The sequence below is a fragment of the Sapajus apella genome, unplaced genomic scaffold (genome assembly GCF_009761245.1).
Source record: "Sapajus apella isolate SASKATOON/1434 unplaced genomic scaffold, GSC_monkey_1.0 scaffold15, whole genome shotgun sequence".
Classification (NCBI taxonomy): Eukaryota; Metazoa; Chordata; class Mammalia; order Primates; family Cebidae; genus Sapajus; species Sapajus apella.
The window spans coordinates 11,022,589-11,041,943 of NW_022436955.1; the positions used below are offsets into that span (position 1 = coordinate 11,022,589).

Consider the following 19,355-nt stretch of genomic DNA (forward strand, 5'->3'; position numbering starts at 1 on the left):
AATCTTGGCTCACCGCAACCTCCACTTACCAGGTTCAAACGATTCTACCTCAGCCTCCTAAGTAGCTGGGATTACAGGCATGCGTCACCATGCCCTGCTAATTCTGTATTTTTGGTGGAGACTGGGTTTCTCCATGTTGGTCAGGCTGGTCTCAAACTCCTGGCCTCAAGTGATCTACCTGCCTTGTCCTCCCAAAGTACTGGGATAACAGGCATGAGCTACCCGCATCCAGCCTAATTTTTATATTTTTAACAGAGATGGGGTTTCACCATCTTGGCCAGGCTGGTCTTGAACTCCTGACCTCGTGATCCACCCGCCTCAGCCTCCCAAAGTGTTGTGATTACAGGCGTGAACCACCGTGCCCAGCCGCTAAATGTTTAAAATAAGGTGTTAAAGCACTTCCCTCTCTACCATCAAGAAACCCTAGTCACCCAAATAGCCTTATTCACCAAGGGTCCTGGATGGCTGACATCTTCCTATGCTGAGGCTACTTTAAAAGGCCTAGCAGGGGTTCAAGCACTGGCTCCACCTCAGAAACCAGGCCCAAAAAATCACTGAGTAAATCCAAGAAAAATATATGTTATCACCCACCAGAGCAAGCTCTGACAAGACATCCTGTGGCAGGGATTTGGAAACAGCAGTTATTGGCTCCTGTGGGGACACTTACTGACTTGACCATAAATAGCTTCCCAGATAAAACTAGGCTAAGGAATATACCACTGCAAGATACAAACAACAAAGGGAATATAGGAGTGGCAGTGGGGAGGAAGAGACAAAGGACAGACAGAAAAATGACCTGCCCAGAGGGGCTGTACCTGGGGAGGGACCCTGTGGCTCTGGCCAGGTGACATGAGAAGAGTCCGGCTCTGGCTTAGGACCTTAAGCACCCCCACTGGACTTAGAAATCTTCAGGTATAAAGAGAAGCGGCTTCATGGGGGTTCCCTAAGACTCAGACCAGCCCTACGATGCTGCGAACAAAAACCTGGACCACAAACCTCAGGCTCTCCAGCACAGGCCTCAGCTTCGATGTCTGCTGAGTGTGGGTACTCTTCTCTTTGCTTACCTGTATATTCTAATTTTCCTTATTTTAAATATCTTTATTGACTGTTTCAAATTATAGTGTGTTCACTGCAAAACATTTAAACAATAGAAGAGTACATAAATAGTAAACACTGAAATGTTCCCCCTCCCAGCCTCTATAAATCCCTCTCCCCAGAGGTTGTCACTCAGGACAACTTGGTGCCTATGCTTCCAAAAACATCTGTATGTCCATCTGGTATTCTACCAAGATGGGATTACATGTAACGCTTTGCGCCTAACAGTAGATTTCTACATCAGCCCTCATGGAACTTCATGCTTTTGAGCACTCTCTTGTAGTATTCCACTGTAAGAGTAGACCATGGTTTATTTAACCAGATCATAACCAAATCAGTGGATATTCCATTGGTTCTAACAGTTAGCTGTTACCAACAAGGCTGGTGTGAACACCTCTGTACATGCTATCCTGTGCTAATCTATTGGGATACAATTTTATTAAGTTGGGTTGCAGGGTCACATGGTACATATATGCAGCGTTTTGACAAAGGGCTGACAATGTATAGCCCTTGAGAGTCTACACCAAGTCATCCATCTACCAACTTTTTAGAATTAAAAAAATTAAATTTAGTCAAAAAGAAAATAAGAAAACAAAAAACCACCATGCCCCAGTGTCATGCAGGAAGAGACACGGCAGGAATCTGGAGGGAGAGCCCGGTTGTCCCTCTCTTTGCTCCGCTTGCCAAACTGGGCTCCATGCCAGGTGTCCTCATTAGGCCACACTTGTGTCCATTTGGCCCACAGTTAAGGCTGCTCTCTAGCCTCGTGGCAGGACTTGTGGGCAGGGCTAGGCTTCAAGGAAGCTTGCCCTGGCTATGAGCCAACAGATGGCCTGGCGTGGGCCTAACTGCCACCAGCCAGTGTACTGGTGACTTCCAGGTTGGTACCTTTAGTGCTACTTCCCCACACCTGCCTGCCAGACTCCCTCAGACATCTGAGACAGAATACCTCCCCTCCTACCCACCTCCAATCTGCACCCCTAACCTTCCTACCTCTCCTCTGGTGGTCCCCATCTCAAAAAGAGCTCCAGCATCCACCTAGTCATTTATTAAGCCAGCAGCCTGACTTTTAACCCCCTTCACCCCATATCTAATAAAAACTGGCCCAATCTTGCGGGTTTCATCTCCCAAGATGATCTCTGACCCGGTTCTTCATGCCCCCTCATTCCACTTAGTCCATGTTCTCCTACTGGGAGAGCTGCAAAAGCGGCTAGCAAGTGTCCCACTTCTGGCCTGCTCCCCCAAATCCATCCTCTAGAGCCTCAGAGCAAGTTTCTATTTTGTTTATAATTGACATGTAATAATTGTACATGTTTATGGGACATGATATTTTGACACATATATACACTGTGTAATGATCAATTCAGGGTAATTAGTATATCCATCAACTCAAACATTTATTACTTCTTTGTTTTTGAGACAGAGTCTGGCTTTGTTGCCCAGACTGGAGTACAGTGGGGCAATCCTGGCTCACTGCAACCTCTGCCTCCTGGGTTCAAGTGATTCTTCTTCCTCACCCTCCCAAGTAGCTAGGGATTACAGGCACACACCACCACACCAGGCTAATTTTTGTATTTATAGTAGATATGGGGGTTTCACCATGTTGCCCAGGCTGGTCTCGAACTCTTGACCTCAAGCGAACCACCTGCCTCAGCCTCCCAAAGTGCTGGGATTACAGGCATGAGCCATCACACCCAGCCTATTATTTCTTTGTGTTGATAACATTCAAAACCCTCTCTCACAATAGTTTGAAAATATATAATAAATTATTGTTAAATATAGTCACCCTATGGTATAGAACAATAGAATGTATTTCTCCTATCTAGCTGTAATTTTGTATAGATTAAAAATGGTCTCACTCTGTCACCCAGGCTGGATTGTAGTGGTGTGATCATGGCTCACTGCAGCCTCAACCTTCCAGGCTCAAGCAGCCTGCCCACCTCAGTCTCCCATATTATTATTTTTTTAGAGATCGAGGCTGGCCTCAAACTCCTGGGCTCAAGTGATCCTCCCACCTCGGCCTCCTAAGTGGCCAGGATTACAAGCATTAGCCAGGCCCAGAGTGAGTTTCTAACGGTATCATACCACCAACCCTACCTCCTCCACAATCCCCACTTCTTTACCCACTAAGGGGTTAGGTTCCCACGCTGGCTCATGGCAGCAAGATGCCAAACCTCCCCCTGGCTAGCCCTAGCCTCCATTCCTGCTCTGGGGCCTCATCCTCGAAGGCGGCAGCAGCAGCAAGCTGGGGGTGGGGGCGGCAATGAGCGCAGCAGGCTGCCAGTCACCACCAACGACTGATGCCAGCTCATCCACCACAGAGCACTGGGGTCTCCTTGTGCAGCAATGCCACTGTCCAGGGCGGTGGGGCCAACATGAGGGAAAAACTTCAGGCCTGTGTGGGGCCCAGGCTCTCATAACTCAACATGCTTGTTCCCTTCCTTACACAGAGTAAACTCTCCTTCTGTTATTGCCTTCTGCACAAACTTCTTCCAATGCCCTTCCTCAGCCCCCAGCTCCTCTCTTGCTTGTAGTCACTAGATTGTCAGTATCATGTCATCTCTTCCTTTGGATCACATCTGACTCAACTAAACTTATCTTGCCATCCAAGTTGTGGTCATCTAATTTCACCAATTCAATACAGTTTCCTTTGATAAACAAAATGAAACACATAAAATATATACATTTTTTTAAGTTGGAGTTTCACTCTTGTTGCCCAGGCTGGAGTGCAATGGCACAATCTTGGCTCACCACAACCTCCACCTCCCTGGTTCAAGTGATTCTCCTGCCTCAGCCTCCCGATAGCAGGGATTACAGGCATGCGCTACCACGCCAGGGTAATTTTGTATTTTTAGTAGAGACAGGGTTTCTCCATGTTGGTCAGGCTGGTCTCAAACTCCCCGCCTCAGGTGATCTGCCCATCTTGGCCTCCCAAAGTGCTAGGATTACAGGCGTGAGCCACTGTGCCCGGCCAAAAATCTCTTTAAAAAAAATTTTTTTTAACCGTAACTCTAATCCTTCCTGAGCCATATGTCCTTCTAACATACCCACAGCCTTTCAGGAACTAACCCAATCTATTCAGACCTCACTGCTGCAAACCCTCAACACACTACTCTCCTTTCACCTCGCGAGGCTGCTCTCATACATGAGGCAGTTTCATGTTTCTGAGACTACCAATGCCATTCCTTCTCCCTATGTTCTTCCCACCTCTTGGCCTGGCTAATTTTGGGGGGACAACAGCTTTATTGAGATATAATTCATTTGCCATACAATCTGCCCAGTTAAAGTGTACAATTCATGGTTTTTAGTATATTCACAGAGTTGTGCAACCATCCCCACAATCAGTTTTAGGACATTTTCATCACCCCAAAAAGAAAACCCATACCCATCAACCGTCACCCACCACATAACGCATCCCCTCCCAAAGTGCCTGCACCTACTGTGCAGTCAATGCTGCTTGATGGTCACCTAGTCTGTCTGTTAGGCACACTTGCACCAAGCAAGGCTGGTGTGACATATTTATATTAGCTACTCAAGGCCCACCATAGCACCTGTCTCCTAGGAGTGACAGCAGTGAATGACCACAGTGGAACAGCTGGCCTCTCCAACTGTTCACTTGGTGCCAGGTCCTATGCTTCCACATACATCACAAACATCTCAGAGACCCTAATATTATTCTCATTTTACAGCTGAGGATAAATGACTTGCACATGGTCACAAAGCCAGTTAAGTGGCTGAGCTGGGATCAGTTCATCAGTAAGGGCTTCTCTAACTGTGTAGACATTGTCTCTGCCTATTCACTGCTGTCACCTTCTAGCCTCACCTTCTTCTGTTCTCATTAAGGTCTCCTTGATCTCTGAATGGCAAAACTAAATGGAAGGCTGACTTTATTCCAGTCTCTTGGCCACATTTGGCACTCTGTACCCAATTCATTTTCAGGCTGTCCTTTGGACCTACCCACATGTCAGGGAATGCCTTTGGCAGGACCATCATCCTCCCCCAAGTCCTCTGATCAACTGAAGCACTTCCTGGGGGAGAGTCCCCTCTTTAGCCTCTACTCTTCTGATTCTATGCTATCTCTTGGGGACCCTGACCACACCTCTACCTCAATTCCCCAAGCTCAGAATTGTCACACCTGAGCAGCAAAAATAGCCTTTGCATCTCCACTCAGATGGCTCACAGATCCCTCAATTTCATCTTCTCACTCCTTCAACCTGTTCCTTCTCCTATATGCCACCAACATTTCATTTTGCCACCTACACAGTTGCCTAAGCCAGAGATGAGGACATCGGCCTTAACTTAGTCTTCCCCCAGCCTTCTTACCCAACCCTCAAGTCCTATCAATTCCCCTTCCTAAAATTCTCCTACAACACTCCCAGCCAATGCTTGAGGTCAGACTGCCATCACCCCCAGCCAGGATTACTATAGGAACCTGCAAACTGTTCTTCCCACCTTCAGGGTGGCCTCCACCTTCAAACTGCAGGTATCCTCTAAAGTACAAGTCTAATAGTTTTACTATCCCATCCCCTGCACTCAGGACAGAGTCCTTTCTACGGCTTTTACAATCCTTCAAGAGCTAATCTCTCCTTAACTTTCCAGCCACACTCTTAACCACCCCACAATCAGTCTGTGCTAAATGACTTGCCACACCATCAACATTTGCATCTGCAGTTTCATGTGACATTGTGACTGGCGATTGGCCAAGCCCAGCCTAGAGTCTCTCTTCTTCCTGCATGAGATTGTCTCTTGTGAAATAATGTTGAAAGGCACAAAGAGACATAATGAACAGAAGACAAATGAATCAGGGTAGAGATGGATAAAAGCATTATGGACAACAGTCAGTACATCACACATGGGCGCTTCAACCATGGCTTCCAAGGATCTAACTTTCTGACTGAGAAGAACAATCTTCAGGACCACTAGCTTACACGGAAGTTGAGAAGGTCACAGGACTCCTCTTGAGTATTAATTATATTTCTTTACCACAGGAGGGAGATGTCCTGACTGGCCCAAGTATCAGGTAGAGCTCCCATTCCAAATTAGGAAACTGGCATTCTGGTACTTATCAGCTGAAGTGCTGCTACATAATCCAGCAAGCCATTTGCTTTTCTGTATTTTCCAAGTTTCTGGGCAAGAGGAGAGCTAAACTATCCATGGAAAAAAACAAGAATGATATCCAATACGGTATCAATGAGAACTCTGTATGACTCAGATTATGGTCTCTAAATATCATTTTTTAATAAGAAGAACCAAGTCTCCTATGAGAAATGAAGACCCTAGGTCTGGGTCAAGAAATGTTCAAGGTAAGATTAGAACATATGGGCATCCTAGGCTGGACGCAGTGGCTCACACCTATAATCTCAGCACTTTTGGGGGCTGAGGTGGGTGGATCACCTGAGGTCAGGAGTTCAAGACCAGCCTGGCTAACATGATGAAACGCCATCTCTACTAAAAATACAAAAATTAGCCAGGCATGGTGGCACAGGCCTGTAGTCCCAGCTACTTGGGAGTCTGAGACAGGAGAATTGCTTGAACGTGGGAGGCAGAGGTTGCAGTGAGCTGGGAATGCACCATTGTACTCCAGCCTGGGCAACAAGATTCTATTCCAAAAAAATAATAATAATAATACAGGCATCTCAGAAAGATAATCAACTGAAACATAACAAATACATTAAAATCCTTTAGTGTGGCTGGGCACAGTGGCTCATGCCTGTAATCCCAGCACTTTGGGAGGCTAAGGCAGGCAGATCACGAGGTCAGGAGTTCGAGACCATCCTGGCCAACATGGTGACACTCCATCTCTACTAACAATACAAAAATTAGCCAGGCATGGTGGCAGACACCTGCAGTCCCAGCTACTCAGGAGGCTGAGGCAGGAGAATCGCTTGAACCCAGGAGGTGGAGGATGCAGTGATCCAAGATTGCCCCATTGCACTCCAGGCTGGTGACAGATCGAGAATCCGCCTCAAAAAAAAAAAAAAAAAAAAAAAATCCATTAGTGTTATGATACTAAACAAATCTTGGTTGGGGTAGTCACAAAACCTCATTAGTCATTTTTGGAGGATGTTGGTGAAACAACTCATTATTTTGAAAGCTGGTAACTATTGGAAAGAATCAAACATTTATTCTAACCTCTCCTACACAGATTGTATCTCAGGGTAACTAAGTCGTTGACTACTGGAACTTTACAGGTATAGAAGTAGTCAAGCTGGCAACTGTAGAAGGAAATAGAATTAGAATAACACTATTTTGCAACTCCCAGTGAAATAACAGCTGTAAGGCCGGGCGCGGTGGCTCAAGCCTGTAATCCCAGCACTTTGGGAGGCCGAGGCGGGTGGATCACGAGGTCAAGAGATCGAGACCATCCTGGTCAACATGGTGAAACCCCGTCTCTACTAAAAATACAAAAAATTAGCTGGGCATGGTGGTGCGTGCCTGTAATCCCAGCTACTCAGGAGGCTGAGGCAGGAGAATTGCCTGAACCCAGGAGGCGGAGGTTGCGGTGAGCCGAGATCACGCCATTGCACTCCAGCCTGGGTAACATGAGTGAAACTCCGTCTCAAAAAAAAAAAGAGAAACTAGGTACTTGTACTTCTGCCAACAGAAGTACAAACATTGGCCAGATGCAGTGGCTCACACCTTTAAGAGGCCAAAGTAGGTGGATCACCTGAGGCCAGGAGTTCCAGACCAGCCTGGCCAACATGTCAAAACCCCATCTCTACTAAAAGTACAAAAAATTAGCCAGGTGTGGTGGGGGGTACCTGTAATCCTAGCTACTTGAGAGGCTGAGGCAGAAGAATTGCTTGAACCCAGGAGGCAGAGGTTGCAGTGAGAAAAGATAGTGCCATTGCACTCTAGCCTGGGTGACAAAGTGAGATTCTGTCTCAAAAAAAAAAAAAAAAAAGTACAAACATCACCTATTAAGTATTTAAAAAAAAAAAATTGAACCAAAATCTCAGCAAGCCTCTAGATCTACTACTAACTTAAAGTGGGAACAAGGGACAGATGAACAAGTTAAACTATATGTCAGAAATTGAATCAGTAAAATTGAGATGGATGGAAAATCTATAAATTAAGTGATCTAATTTCTTCAACAACTAAATTAGAAGGAAAATGGATAAACTACTTGAGACAGTATCAACTAAAATGTATGGATTACATATTGATCCCAACTGTAACAAATAAATCACATTTTTAAAATTTGAGACAATCAGGGAAATTTGAACACTAAATGGATATCTGATTACATTAACAAATTACTGTTTTGGTTTTTTTTCTTTTTCTCCTTTTTATCTTTTTTGCTCAGCTTTTAGAAGTAACAAATTACTTTTTTTAAGGGATGAGGAATAATAATATTATGTTTTTTAAAAAAAATACTTGCCGGCCAGGCACAGTGGTTCATGCCTTGTAATCCCAGCACTTTAGGAGGCCGAGGCAGGCAGATCATGAGGTCAGGAGATGGAGACCATCCTGGCCAACATACCCCATCTCTACTAAAAATACAAAAAAATTAGCTGGGCGTGGTGGCACGTGCCTATAGTCCCAGCTGCTCAGGAAACTGAGGCAGGGGAAATGCTTGAACCCGGGTGGCAGAGGATGCCATAAGCTGAGACTGTGCCACTGACAGAGCAAGACTCCATTTAAAAAAAAAAAAAAAAACCTCATGACTTTTTTCAGAGATGCTGAAATATTTACAACTGAAATGGTATGTTGTCTGGGATTTACTTATGAATAATTTGGGTGTGGATAATTGTTCTATCAGCAAGAATTGATAATTGTTGTAGTTAGGTGATTATTACTTAGGGGCTCATTATATTATTGCTTCTAATCTGTATATGTTTGATGGTATCCACAATAAATAGTTTTAAAGAGAAAAGAGGAAGGGGAAATTCTGGAGGGTACAGGTACAAACAACATTGAAAACAAGGGCTAACATTTACCTAGCGCTTACTCTGTCCTTGGTGCTGGGCCATACCGAAGTAGCTTGTTGACATTTCACAACCTGTATGAGATAGGTGCTGTCGATACACCAGTTGAAAAACCCAAGGCCCAGAGGTGTTAAATAGCTTGTCTAAGGTAGTCCAGTAATTGGCAGGATTGAGATTCAAACCCAGGTTTGCACAGCTCCAAAATCCACCACACTTTGTGCACCAAGTGCTGGAGGGGTGGCTTGCGTGAGGGATAGAAATGTGTATAAATGGCCAGGCATGGTGGTTCATGCCTGTAATCCCAGTACTTTGGGCGCCGAGGTGGGTGGATCATTTGAGGTCAGGAGTTCAAGACCAGCCTAACCAATATAGCAAAACCCCATCTTGACTAAAAATACAAAAATTAGCCAGGCATGGTGGCACATGCCTGAAATTCCAACTACTTGGGAAGCAGAGGCACAGGAATGACGAACTGGTGAGGTGGAGGTTGCAGTGAGCGGAGATCACACCACTGCACTCCAGCCTGGGCGACAAGGCTAGACTTTGTTTCAAAACAAACAAACAAAAGAAGTGTGTGTGAATGAGCAAGGGATCCCTGAATGCCATACTAAAGATCGACGGTGTTCTACAAGGTGGGGCAGGGCAGGGCCTATCTTGAGCAGTGTTATGGGAAGAATGTGTAGAAAGAATGGCCCAACATGTTTATGGGGGTGATAGAGGGTCCGCTGGGAAGAACCCTGTGCCCCCAGAAGCTCTACAGGGAAGCAGACAGCAGCAGGATTGAGGGAAGTCAAGAAGAGAAACAACCAATCGAATGTCTGTTGATGATCAATGATGTTCACCTTAGATTTAGGCAAATAAAGACCTTCGACAAGTCCCAGTCAGTCCACAAAACTCACACTAAGCACCAACTGTGTGCTAGGCCCTGTCCCAGGCAGCCTCACTCTATTTCTCCTCTTTTTCTCACAGTGAGGTCAATCAGGTTGCTGGCAGACCCCTACAACCCAGCATCCTTCACTCACATCAGTAAGGTAAACAACTTTTCTTTCTTTTTTTTTTTTTTTTTTTCAGATGCAGTCTTGCTCTGTCGTCCAGGCTGGAGTGCAGTGGCACCATCTGCAACCTCCGCCTCCTGGGTTCAAGCATTCTCCTGCCTCAGCCTCCCAAGTAGCTGGGACTACAGGCACACACCACCAAGCACAGCTAATTTTTGTAATTTTAGTAGAGATGGGGTTTCACCATGTTGGCCAGGATAGTCTTGAACTCCTGACCTCGTGATCTGCCCGCCTCGCCTCCCAAAGTGCTGATATTACAGGCATGAGCCATTGCACCTGGCCCAGTAAACAACTTTTCTTAAAGATTTACATTAACATCATAACACCTACAATTATTGTACTGCAGATTTACATTAAAATAACACCTACAATTATTGTATTTTAACAGTAAGTTTTCTATTTTTTAAGTTTTCTATTTTAAAGGTATTTCGTTTCACTTTACTGGTCTAGTTTGCAAGGTAAACAATAAATGACTTTTTTCTCTGGGCTCGCTTTTAACCTCAAGAAGTTTCTGATGAGAAAATGTTCTTTAGTGGGTGAATTATCTGGCCATCCTCCCCCTTCAGCTACCAATCACGAGGCTATCGGCACCTCTGCTCAAGAGTACCACTTGGGAATCAGGGATGAAAACTCACATCCCAGCCACCCTGCCCTTCCCTACCACCTGGAGCGGGAGTGGTTGGCAAAGACTGGAATTAGGGACATCTCTAACTCAGTACATCTGTTGGAGCTGTGCCTCAGGAAGTCAACTCCACTCTGGAGCTGTGTAAAGAAAGGGGAACTTGGCTTCTCAACACTCTTATGTTTGGAAACCGTGTCCCAACAGGCATCCCCCTCGCTAAGGGGATGGGATTAACTGGCCAAATACTTGAATATATGAACTATCCAGGCTTGCAGGGCCACCCTTGTTCTCCCAAACACTGCCTTCAGGAGACATTGCCCAGCCAGCGTCTGGGCAGAGTTGGGAGAAAACCCTCACTAAACTGGCTCAGCAATTCCCCAGGAAGGCTCATCCCGCAGGCCAACGCGAAGACACAATGATCCCAAAGACCTTGGTGTCTTGATGGGGGGAGGAAGAGATGGGGGACTTTTCCGCTTACCTTCCCTAAGCGTTGCCATGGGACAGCTCTCGGGCTACATTAAGGTAAAGAGCCTTGTATGGCCACACCTCGCACCGATCAGCCACCCCCGAAAGACACCCTCCTTCCAAACTGCAGGGCAAGCATAGCGAAAGAAAAGGCAGCCCAAGCAGAGAACAACTGCGGTTCTTAAAACCTTGTTTGCGTTTGGGCCCGCGCGGAGCCGCAGGTAGAGGTAGATCCCGCTCCCGCGCGTCCGCCTTCAGCCCTGGGATGCCCAGAGAGGTCTCTCAGGCCCTTCAAGACCCCCGCTCCCGGCTTCACGGCCCACACCTCTGAACCCTCAGGCCCCAGCCGGCCCTTATCCCCTCCTTTCGCGCCCCCGGCTCACCCTCGAGCGTCTCGCACTGCACCAGGTTGAGGTAGTCGGCCTGGCTGAGCACCCCAGCCTTCAGGCCGCGAACCAGTCCTTCCAAGTAGCCATTGTCCACGTTGAAGTAAAGCTCGGGGAAGAACGACATGGCTGCTGCGGGAGCGGCGGCACTGGAGATCCCCGAACGACCAGCACAAATCACAATCCGCAGATCAGCTGACGCTGCGCCCTCCACAGACTGTCAAGAGCGTCAGGTGACGCGCAAGCGCCTCACGTGACCACAACGGGGCGGGGCTCTGAGCAGCCCTTGGCTTCCGGATGGCTGCGCTGAAGGGCTGCGCTGGCGTGGGCTGGGGACTGCCCTACGGCGCCTGCGCGCTAAGAGGAGAACGTTTGAGGCTGGCCGCATGGTGGCGACAGTGGCCGCCCGGATTTGACTAGGCCCTCTCTCTCTGGCTTTCCCGGGTTTGCTGCACCTGGCGCTGCAGGAGCCGGCGGGGTAAAGAAGTGAGTGATCCCTTCTCGGCCGGGCGTGGTGGCTCACGCCTGTAATCCAAGCAATTTGGAGGCCAAGACGGGCGGATCACCTGAGTCCGGGAGTTTAAGACCCGCCTGACCAACATGGTGAAACCCCCCGGTCTTAAAAAAAAAAAAAAATGAGTGAGCCCTTCTCAAGCTTGGAAAGCTTCCAGACTGCTGGGCCAGCCACCTCCGCAGAGGGAAACTAAGGTCTGATTGAGGCGGGAGAATAGGATCTCGAGGCGGGGGAACTTGAGGCCAAAACGTGCTGAATTCTGAAGCTGAATCAAGGGAAAACATCAAGGTCTAGGGGCAGGGATTCTGACGCCAATTTGTGCTGACTTCATAAAACAAAAAACACCAAGGTCTGGGGACAGGGAACCCGAGGCCAATTAAGGTGAACTCGCTAAAGCTAAACCAAAAAGAAAAACCCCATGTCCCCATGTCCGGAGAACAGAGGATCAAAGGCCACTGTCTCTACAACCCTCCCACTTCCACCACGTCTTAGATGGAAAGGAGAGTGCCTTGGATTGGCCGTGGTTCAAGCACGGGCCATCCCTTCATCTGCATAGGGTGCTAATTCACCTCAGCACCACTTATGCCTAGTGTTCCATTATTGGAACATCCTAAGCATGTGGGAGTTATTTATGTCCTACTGCTCAAGGTCATCGCCAAGGTCTGATTGCAAAAATAAAAATTTGCAACCTCAGGTGTAAATGAGTTAATTAGCCACGGACCAAACCCTTCATCCAGATCAGGGGTAGCCAACAGGGGGCCGCAAAAGGAGTACTTAAAACCCAGAAAATTGGCCGGGCTTGGTGGTTCACGTCACACCCTAATCGCAGCACTTTAGGAGGCCGAGGCGGGCAGATAACGAGGTCAGAAGATTGAGACCATCCTTGCTAACACGGTGAAACCTCTTCTCTACTAAAAATACAAAAAGCTGGGCTTGGTAGCACTCGCCTGTAGTCCCAGCTACTCAGGAGGCTGAGGCAAGAGAATCACTTCAACCCAGGAGGCAGAGGTTGCAGTGAGCCAAGATTGAGCCACTGCACTCTAGCCTGGGTGAGAACAGAGTGAAACTCGGTGAAAGAAAGAAGGGAGGGAGGGAGGGAAGGAAGGAAAGAAAGGAAGAAAAAAACAGAAAACGTTGTAATCAGGCCCCTTGAGCCTCTTGGTCAAGCCCACTCCCACCCTGCGAAGTGCTTTTTCGCTTTAACAGATCCCTGCTTTCTGCTTCCTTCCTGTGTGTCATTTCTTTGTTACTTTTTGGGTTTTGTTCAATTCTTTGTTCAAAACGCTAAGGACCTGAACAACTCACAGTCCCGGCCTTCCCTCTGGTAGCAAGATGAGGGTCAGACTTTGCCTGGAAGTAGCAGCAAGCAGCCCTGGAGCCTAAGAATTATTCACTAGCCCAGAGTGGTAGCCCCTGTGCCACCCTGCGTCCTGCTTTCCCTGCATTTGCTATACAAGATTCTCAAACGCTGGAGTGCAGCTCTTCTCTACTTTTCCCAGGGACACCAGGATCCCTAAAAGCGCCCATGTATGTGCCTCCTATAATGGGGTAGCCCAGGCACTGGGATAAGAGTATGTGTGGTTTCTTGGCTTGGTGACACTCCCACCCCCGCCATGAACCCTCCCTCCTTTGACCGCCACGTTTGAAATAATCACAGCCTTGGGGTAGGTCCCATCCTTTATTCGCATTTCCTTGCCCCTACCCTAGCTCCGGCCCTGAAGCTGGCCAGCTAGGCGCGGCTGCAGGAGTTCGTGGCAGTAGCCAGCTTGCGACAGTAGCAGAAGGCGTTGAAGAAGCGGCAGTAGCACGTGGCACACGGGTCACAGCAAGGCACCTGCTGTCCCAGGCAGGACTCCTGCAGCTTTACGCAGCGGCGTGGGGAGCGGGGCTCGCGATCCTGCAGGTCTTCTACCTGCAGAGGTGGGGAACCAGGAATGTGGGCACAGGCCTCAGAAGACAGGTCCAGGGACCTTACCTGTCCCAGCCTATGCAGGATGGCAGTGGAATGTGGGTAGAGGTGATCTGTAGTGTCACCGCTGGTGAGGGAACTTGGAGCTGGGGAGAGGAGCTAATAACCAATGCACCCTCCCAAGTACCACCACCTCACCCTTTTCCCTGAGCAGTTACCTCTGCCAAGGCCTCAGCCTCCTGCAGCAGATCCTCTTCTGCCTGTTCTGCAGTTGTCTTCTTCAGTGGGGCCTGCAGTCCCAGGCCTGGGGCAGAGGATGTGAGGGCAGGAACCCCCATGCACAAAGCACCCACCTCCCAGGGGAGGGTTTGGGAAGGGAGAAAGAGGGCTTAGGCCAGGGGAGACAGTTTGTGTCCAGAGGGTATTCAGGCCCCGCCCAGTCCCACCCCTGCCCACACTGACCTGGGAGCTCTGGGAACAGGGCCTGGTCGGGCCTTCTGATGCCCTCCAGGGGGGCCAAGCCTATCTGGGCTCCCTGCATGGCAGGCAGTGCCAGCAGCAGGGCACAGCTCAGCATCGCTGCAGTCAGCATGACCTGGCTCAGCAGGAAGACGTACCACTTAGTCCCTCCTCATCCTTGGAATCCCCTGTAGGTGCCCAGATAGAGGCTCCGCAGAGAGGAGGAGTCCCTGCCCAACCTGAGAACTCACCTCTGCCTCCTGGATTCTTCCCTAGAGAGTTCCCGGCCACCCCGTGCCCTCGGCTTATATGGCAGGGCCTAATGAAGGGCCACACGTGACTGATCCCTGCAGCCAGGCTGCAAGGGGCCCTTCCTGGAGGGTGGGGGCACAGTTCAGGCCCTTACTCCCCGGACCTGAGCCTTTTGTTCTACAAGAGAGGTGCCCATCTCCAATTTGGGGTGAGGTTCCCAGGAGCCAATTAAAATTTGGGAGCAAGAGAGGGTACCCAGGGCCCCCAAATTTCCACAGGACAGGGACCTAGGAGCTGAGCCAGGGTGGAGCCGATAGTAATAACAAGGCAGGCGGCCCTGAAAGCTTAATTTAATTTGTGGCCCCAGAGATGCTTACTCAGCCCCTACGTGGCATGTTGTTTCCTGTGCTTCCAAGAATTCAGGTCAAGGGCATGGGAGAGGGTGAAGGGCCAGTGGCCACTGTTGGGCAGGTAGAGTGCAGAACCAGAACCTGGGTTTCTTTGGAGGGAATGGGGAGGGGAAAAGCCCACCTAACCAATCCCAGGCCCTCCCAAATGCATTTCTGGTCCTCCCCTCCCTTTTTCCCTCCAGGCTTCTCCAAGAACCCCCACTCCCCCTCCTGTCCCCAAACCCCTTTCTGCCTGGGGTTCCTGGAAGCCAAGGAAACAGAACAAACTGTTCCCTGGGTGGCGAGCCACTGCAGAGTAAAAAGCTTTCAGACCGCCTGCCTCATTAGCGCTAATGGCTGCTCCCTTCCGCCCTGTGTCGTCAGGACTGCCTACACCTGGTCTCATCAGCACAAAGCTGGGGTGAGGACTGCCCTTTTGTGGAGATGGCAGGACATACAGGAGCTCGCTTCCCCTCCCTTCCCTCACCTCACTGCAGGGCTGTTTATCACACACGTGTCCATCTAGGAAAGGGATGTAGGCTGAATCAGCTTTGAGGCCCCAGTGCACAAACTGGGTTGGCACAAGGCAGTGGAAAAAAGATGAAGGGACTAGATATGGTGGCTCACATCTGTAATCCCAGCATTTTGGGAGGCCAGGAGTTTAAGATCAGCCTGGGTATCATGGCGAGACCCTGCTGCTACAAAAAATAAAAAAAATAGGTTGGGCGCAGTGGCTCATGCCTGTAATCTCAGCACTTTGGGAGGCCGAGGTGGGCAGATCACGAGATCGAGACCACCCTGGCCAACATGAAGAAACCCCATCTCTACTAAAAATACTAAAATTAGCCGGGCATGGTGGCACGTGCCTGTAGACCCAGCTACTCGGGAGGCTGAGGCAGGAGAATTGCTTGAACCTGGGAGGCAGAGGTTGCAGTGAGCTGAGATGGCACCACTGCACTCCAGGCTGGGCAATAAGAGTGAAACTCCATCTCAAAATCAATCACTCAATCAATCAATCAAATAGCTGGGTGTAGTGGTGAATGCCTGTAATAGAGGCTGAAGTGGGAGGATGGCTTGAGCACAGTGATTCAAGGTTGCAATGAGCTATGATTGCATCACCACACTCCAGTCTGGGCGACAGAGCAAGATCCTGTCTCAAAAAGAAAAGAAGATAAAGGGTGGCTGGGCACAGTGGCTCATGCCTGTAATCCCAGCACTTTGGGAGGTCAAGGTGGGTGGATCGCTGGAGGTCAGGAGTTGAAGACCAGCCTGGCCAATATGGTGAAACTCTAGCTCTACTAAAAATACAAAAATTAGCCACGTGTGGTGGCACATGCCTGTAATCCCAGCTACATGGGGGCTGAGGCATGAGAATCACATGTAACATGGGAGGCAGAGGCTGCAATGACCAGAGATCACTCCAACATGGGTGACAGAGTGAGACTCCATCTCAAAAAAAAAAAAAAGCTATTTAAAATGAAATGAAGCAATCCATACTGGGACATCCAAGAAATTAAAATTACACCTCATTATGTCTTATTTTTTTGAGATGATGCCTCACTCTGCCACCCAGGCTGGGCCTGGTCAGCACCCATACTAAGGACAGCTCTTCTTCATGGTCTGGTGTGGGCAGGGTGGGAGTCGGGGACCTCTTCCCACCCAGGTGCACAGTGTCTTACCTCACCTACAGGCAGTGGCTATCTTCACCTGGGTGTGTGTACACAGGTGTATCAGCCCCATGGGCAGCGATGAGGGAGGGCTGTGACACTCACAAAGCAGCCCATGCCCTGGTCAGGTCCAATGAGGGAGACATCAAGAAAACCCACCACCAGAACACAATGAGCTGTGATCAGGCCACTGCACTCCACCCTGGGCGACAGAGCAAGACACTGCCTCAGAAAACAAAAACAAAACAAAAAAATGGCCCATTGTAGTGACTCACAGTTTCTTAAGCCCAGGAGTGCAGGACTGGCCTGGGCAACATAATGAGACTCTGTATTTACAAAAAAATTTTAAGGCTGGGCACGGTGGTTTAGGCCTGTAATCCCAGCACTTTGGGAGGGCGAGGCGGGTGGATCACCTGAGGTCGGAGTTCAAGACTAGCCTGACCAACATGGAGAAACCCCATCTCTACTTTAAAAACAACAACAACGGGCCGGGCGCGGTGGCTCAAGCCTGTAATCCCAGCAGTTTGGGAGGCCGAGGCGGGTGGATCACAAGGTCAAGAGATCAAGACCATCCTGGCCAACATGGTGAAACCCTGTCTCTACTAAAAATACAAAAAAAAAAAATTAGCTGGGCGTGGTGGCACGCGCCTGTAGTCCCAGCTACTTGGGAGGCTGAGGCAGGAGAATTGCTTGAACCCGGAAGGCGGAGATTGCAGTGAGCTGAGGTCGCGCCACTGCACTCCAGCCTGGTGCCTGGTGATGGAGTGAGACTCTGTCTCAAAAAAAAAATAAAAACAACAACAACAAAAATTAGCCAGGTATGGTGGTGCTTGCCTGTAATCCCAGCTACTCAGGAGTCTGAGGCAGGAGAATCACTTGAACCTGGGAAGCAGAGGTATGGTGAGCTGAGATCGCGCAATTGCACTCCAGCCCGGGCAACATGAGAAAAACTCCGTCTCAAAAAAAAAAAATTAAAATTAGCTGAATGTGGTGGTGCACACCTGTAGTTCCAGCTACTCAGGAGACAGGGAGGAGGATAGTTTCAGCCCGGGACATTGAGGCTGCCGTGAGCCATGGAAGTGATGGCTCACACCTATAATACCAGCACTTTGGGAAGTTGAGGCGGGCAGACCACCTGAGCCTAGGAGTTTGAGGCCAGCCTGGGCAACTTGGCAAAACCTGGTCTCTATTTTAAATATATATATACATGTGTGTGTGTATGTGTATATATATATATATTTCTTTTTTTTTCTTTTTTTGAGATGGAATCTTGTTCTGTCGCCCAGGCTGGAGTGCAGTGGTACAGTCTTGGCTTACTGCAACCTCTGCCTCCTGGGTTCAAGCAATTCACTTGTTCTCCTGCCTCAGCCTCCCAAGTAGCTGGGATTACAGGCACGCGCCACCATCCTTGGCTAATTTTTTGTATTTTTGGTAGAGACAGGACTTCACTATTCTGGTTAGGCTGGTCTCAAACTCTTGACCTCATAATCTGCCCGCCTCGGCCTCCCAAAGTGCTGAGATTACAGACTTGAGCCATTGCGCCCAGCTAAAAAAAAAAAAGAAGTTTTTGTTAATTAAAAAAAGTTTCACTATGTGGGTGATTTTACTGGTAAGGAACCAGCCTGATAGCCTCAGGACAATGCTTGTTGGCAAAAGGACCTTCAGAAATATGTGGCATGTTCTGGGAGGAGGATTTGGGAGACCTGCGGGGAGGCAGAGCCTCCTCAGTGAGGCTGGGGGCCTGGACGTAGGGACTCTGTGCAGAAAAGAGAAAGGGGAGAGTATTCATGCACGTGCCAGAGACCACATGAGAACAGAGAGGGCGCCGGGCATGGTGGCTCACACCTGTAATCCCAGCACTTTGGGAGGCCGAGACGGGTGGATCACGAGGTCAAGAGATCGAGACCATCCTGGTCAACATGGTGAAACCCCGTCTCTACTAAAAATACAAAACATTAGCTGGGCATTGTGGCACATGCCTGTAATCCCAGCTACTCAGGAGGTTGAGGCAGGAGAATTGCCTGAACCCAGGAGGCGGAGGTTGCGGTGAGCCGAGATCACACCATTGCACTTCAGCCTGGGTAACAAGAGTGAAACTCTGTCTCAAAAAAAAAAAAAAGAGAACAGAGAGGGGTGCTTGAACCCTCTGCCTTCTCTTCTTTTTCCTCCTTCAGTGTACTCCTCTCCAAGCACCTTTTTCCTGCTTTGTCTAAGGGAGGGGATTGGGAGGCGCAGGGGAGTAGAACTGCAAGCACCCATGGCTCTGTCGATCGGGATTGATTTAGAAACTCCCCACCCAGCCCATTGCCCCTGCCCCAGAGAGCACAGCCATGAGTTTCCTGTGAATCATCTGTAGGATTTTCTAAGGCAGAGGTTGCCTGGAGAGGCACGGTCTCCTCAGTCGTTCAGGGAGGGGAGAAGGATAGATGGGCGTTCTCTCAAGCTGGCGTATTGAGCCCTGAGCTGAAGGGGATCTGTGATGGTTAGTTTTATGTGTCAACTTGACTGGGCCAGGGATGCACAGATATCTGGTTAAATATTATTTCTAGATGTGCTTGTGAGGTTGTTTCTGGAATCATCCAATCCTTTGAGGGTTAGAATAAAGTAAAAAGAT

General features: G+C 48.9%; 2 protein-coding genes across 4 annotated transcripts in view; both read right to left on the minus strand.

Moving 5' to 3' along the window:
• Nucleotides 1–11,825, minus strand: part of ATP6V0D1 (ATPase H+ transporting V0 subunit d1) — a 42,541-nt gene extending 30,716 nt beyond the window's left edge. Inside the window, exon 1 of one of the 2 annotated variants that reach the window (XM_032284255.1) lies at nucleotides 11,549–11,825. In XM_032284255.1, the coding sequence (XP_032140146.1) occupies nucleotides 11,549–11,678 (130 nt within the window). In that variant the 5' untranslated portion in view covers nucleotides 11,679–11,825. Of the gene's footprint in view, nucleotides 1–11,178; nucleotides 11,213–11,548 lie in introns of those variants that run through there. The other variant, XM_032284257.1, reaches the window with a different exon arrangement.
• A 1,907-nt stretch (nucleotides 11,826–13,732) lies between these two features.
• Nucleotides 13,733–18,075, minus strand: AGRP (agouti related neuropeptide). Of its 2 annotated transcripts, none has more exons than XM_032284259.1 (4): nucleotides 18,065–18,075; nucleotides 14,437–14,569; nucleotides 14,193–14,278; nucleotides 13,733–13,977 (listed from the first exon to the last, which is right to left on the minus strand). In XM_032284259.1, the coding sequence occupies exons 2-4, from the start codon at nucleotides 14,564–14,566 to the stop codon at nucleotides 13,795–13,797; spliced, it is 399 nt and encodes a 132-aa protein (XP_032140150.1). In that variant the 5' UTR covers nucleotides 14,567–14,569; nucleotides 18,065–18,075; the 3' UTR covers nucleotides 13,733–13,794. The 2 variants fall into 2 exon arrangements, with proteins under 2 accessions (XP_032140150.1, XP_032140149.1); XM_032284258.1 differs by lacking the exon at nucleotides 18,065–18,075 and adding an exon at nucleotides 14,685–15,227.
• Nucleotides 18,076–19,355: the final 1,280 nt, after the last annotated feature.

What these genes read in the sequence shown, in the direction of transcription:
- AGRP (XM_032284259.1), bottom strand. Translation starts at nt 14,566, where the DNA reads ATGCTGACTGCAGCGATGCTGAGCTGTGCCCTGCTGCTGGCACTGCCT. An exon ending in CCTGTTCCCAGAGCTCCCAG is followed by an intron (nt 14,279 to 14,436) that starts GTCAGTGTGGGC and finishes CCTCTGCCCCAG; the next exon opens with GCCTGGGACTGCAGGCCCCA. An exon ending in AGGCTGAGGCCTTGGCAGAG is followed by an intron (nt 13,978 to 14,192) that starts GTAACTGCTCAG and finishes CCACCTCTGCAG; the next exon opens with GTAGAAGACCTGCAGGATCG.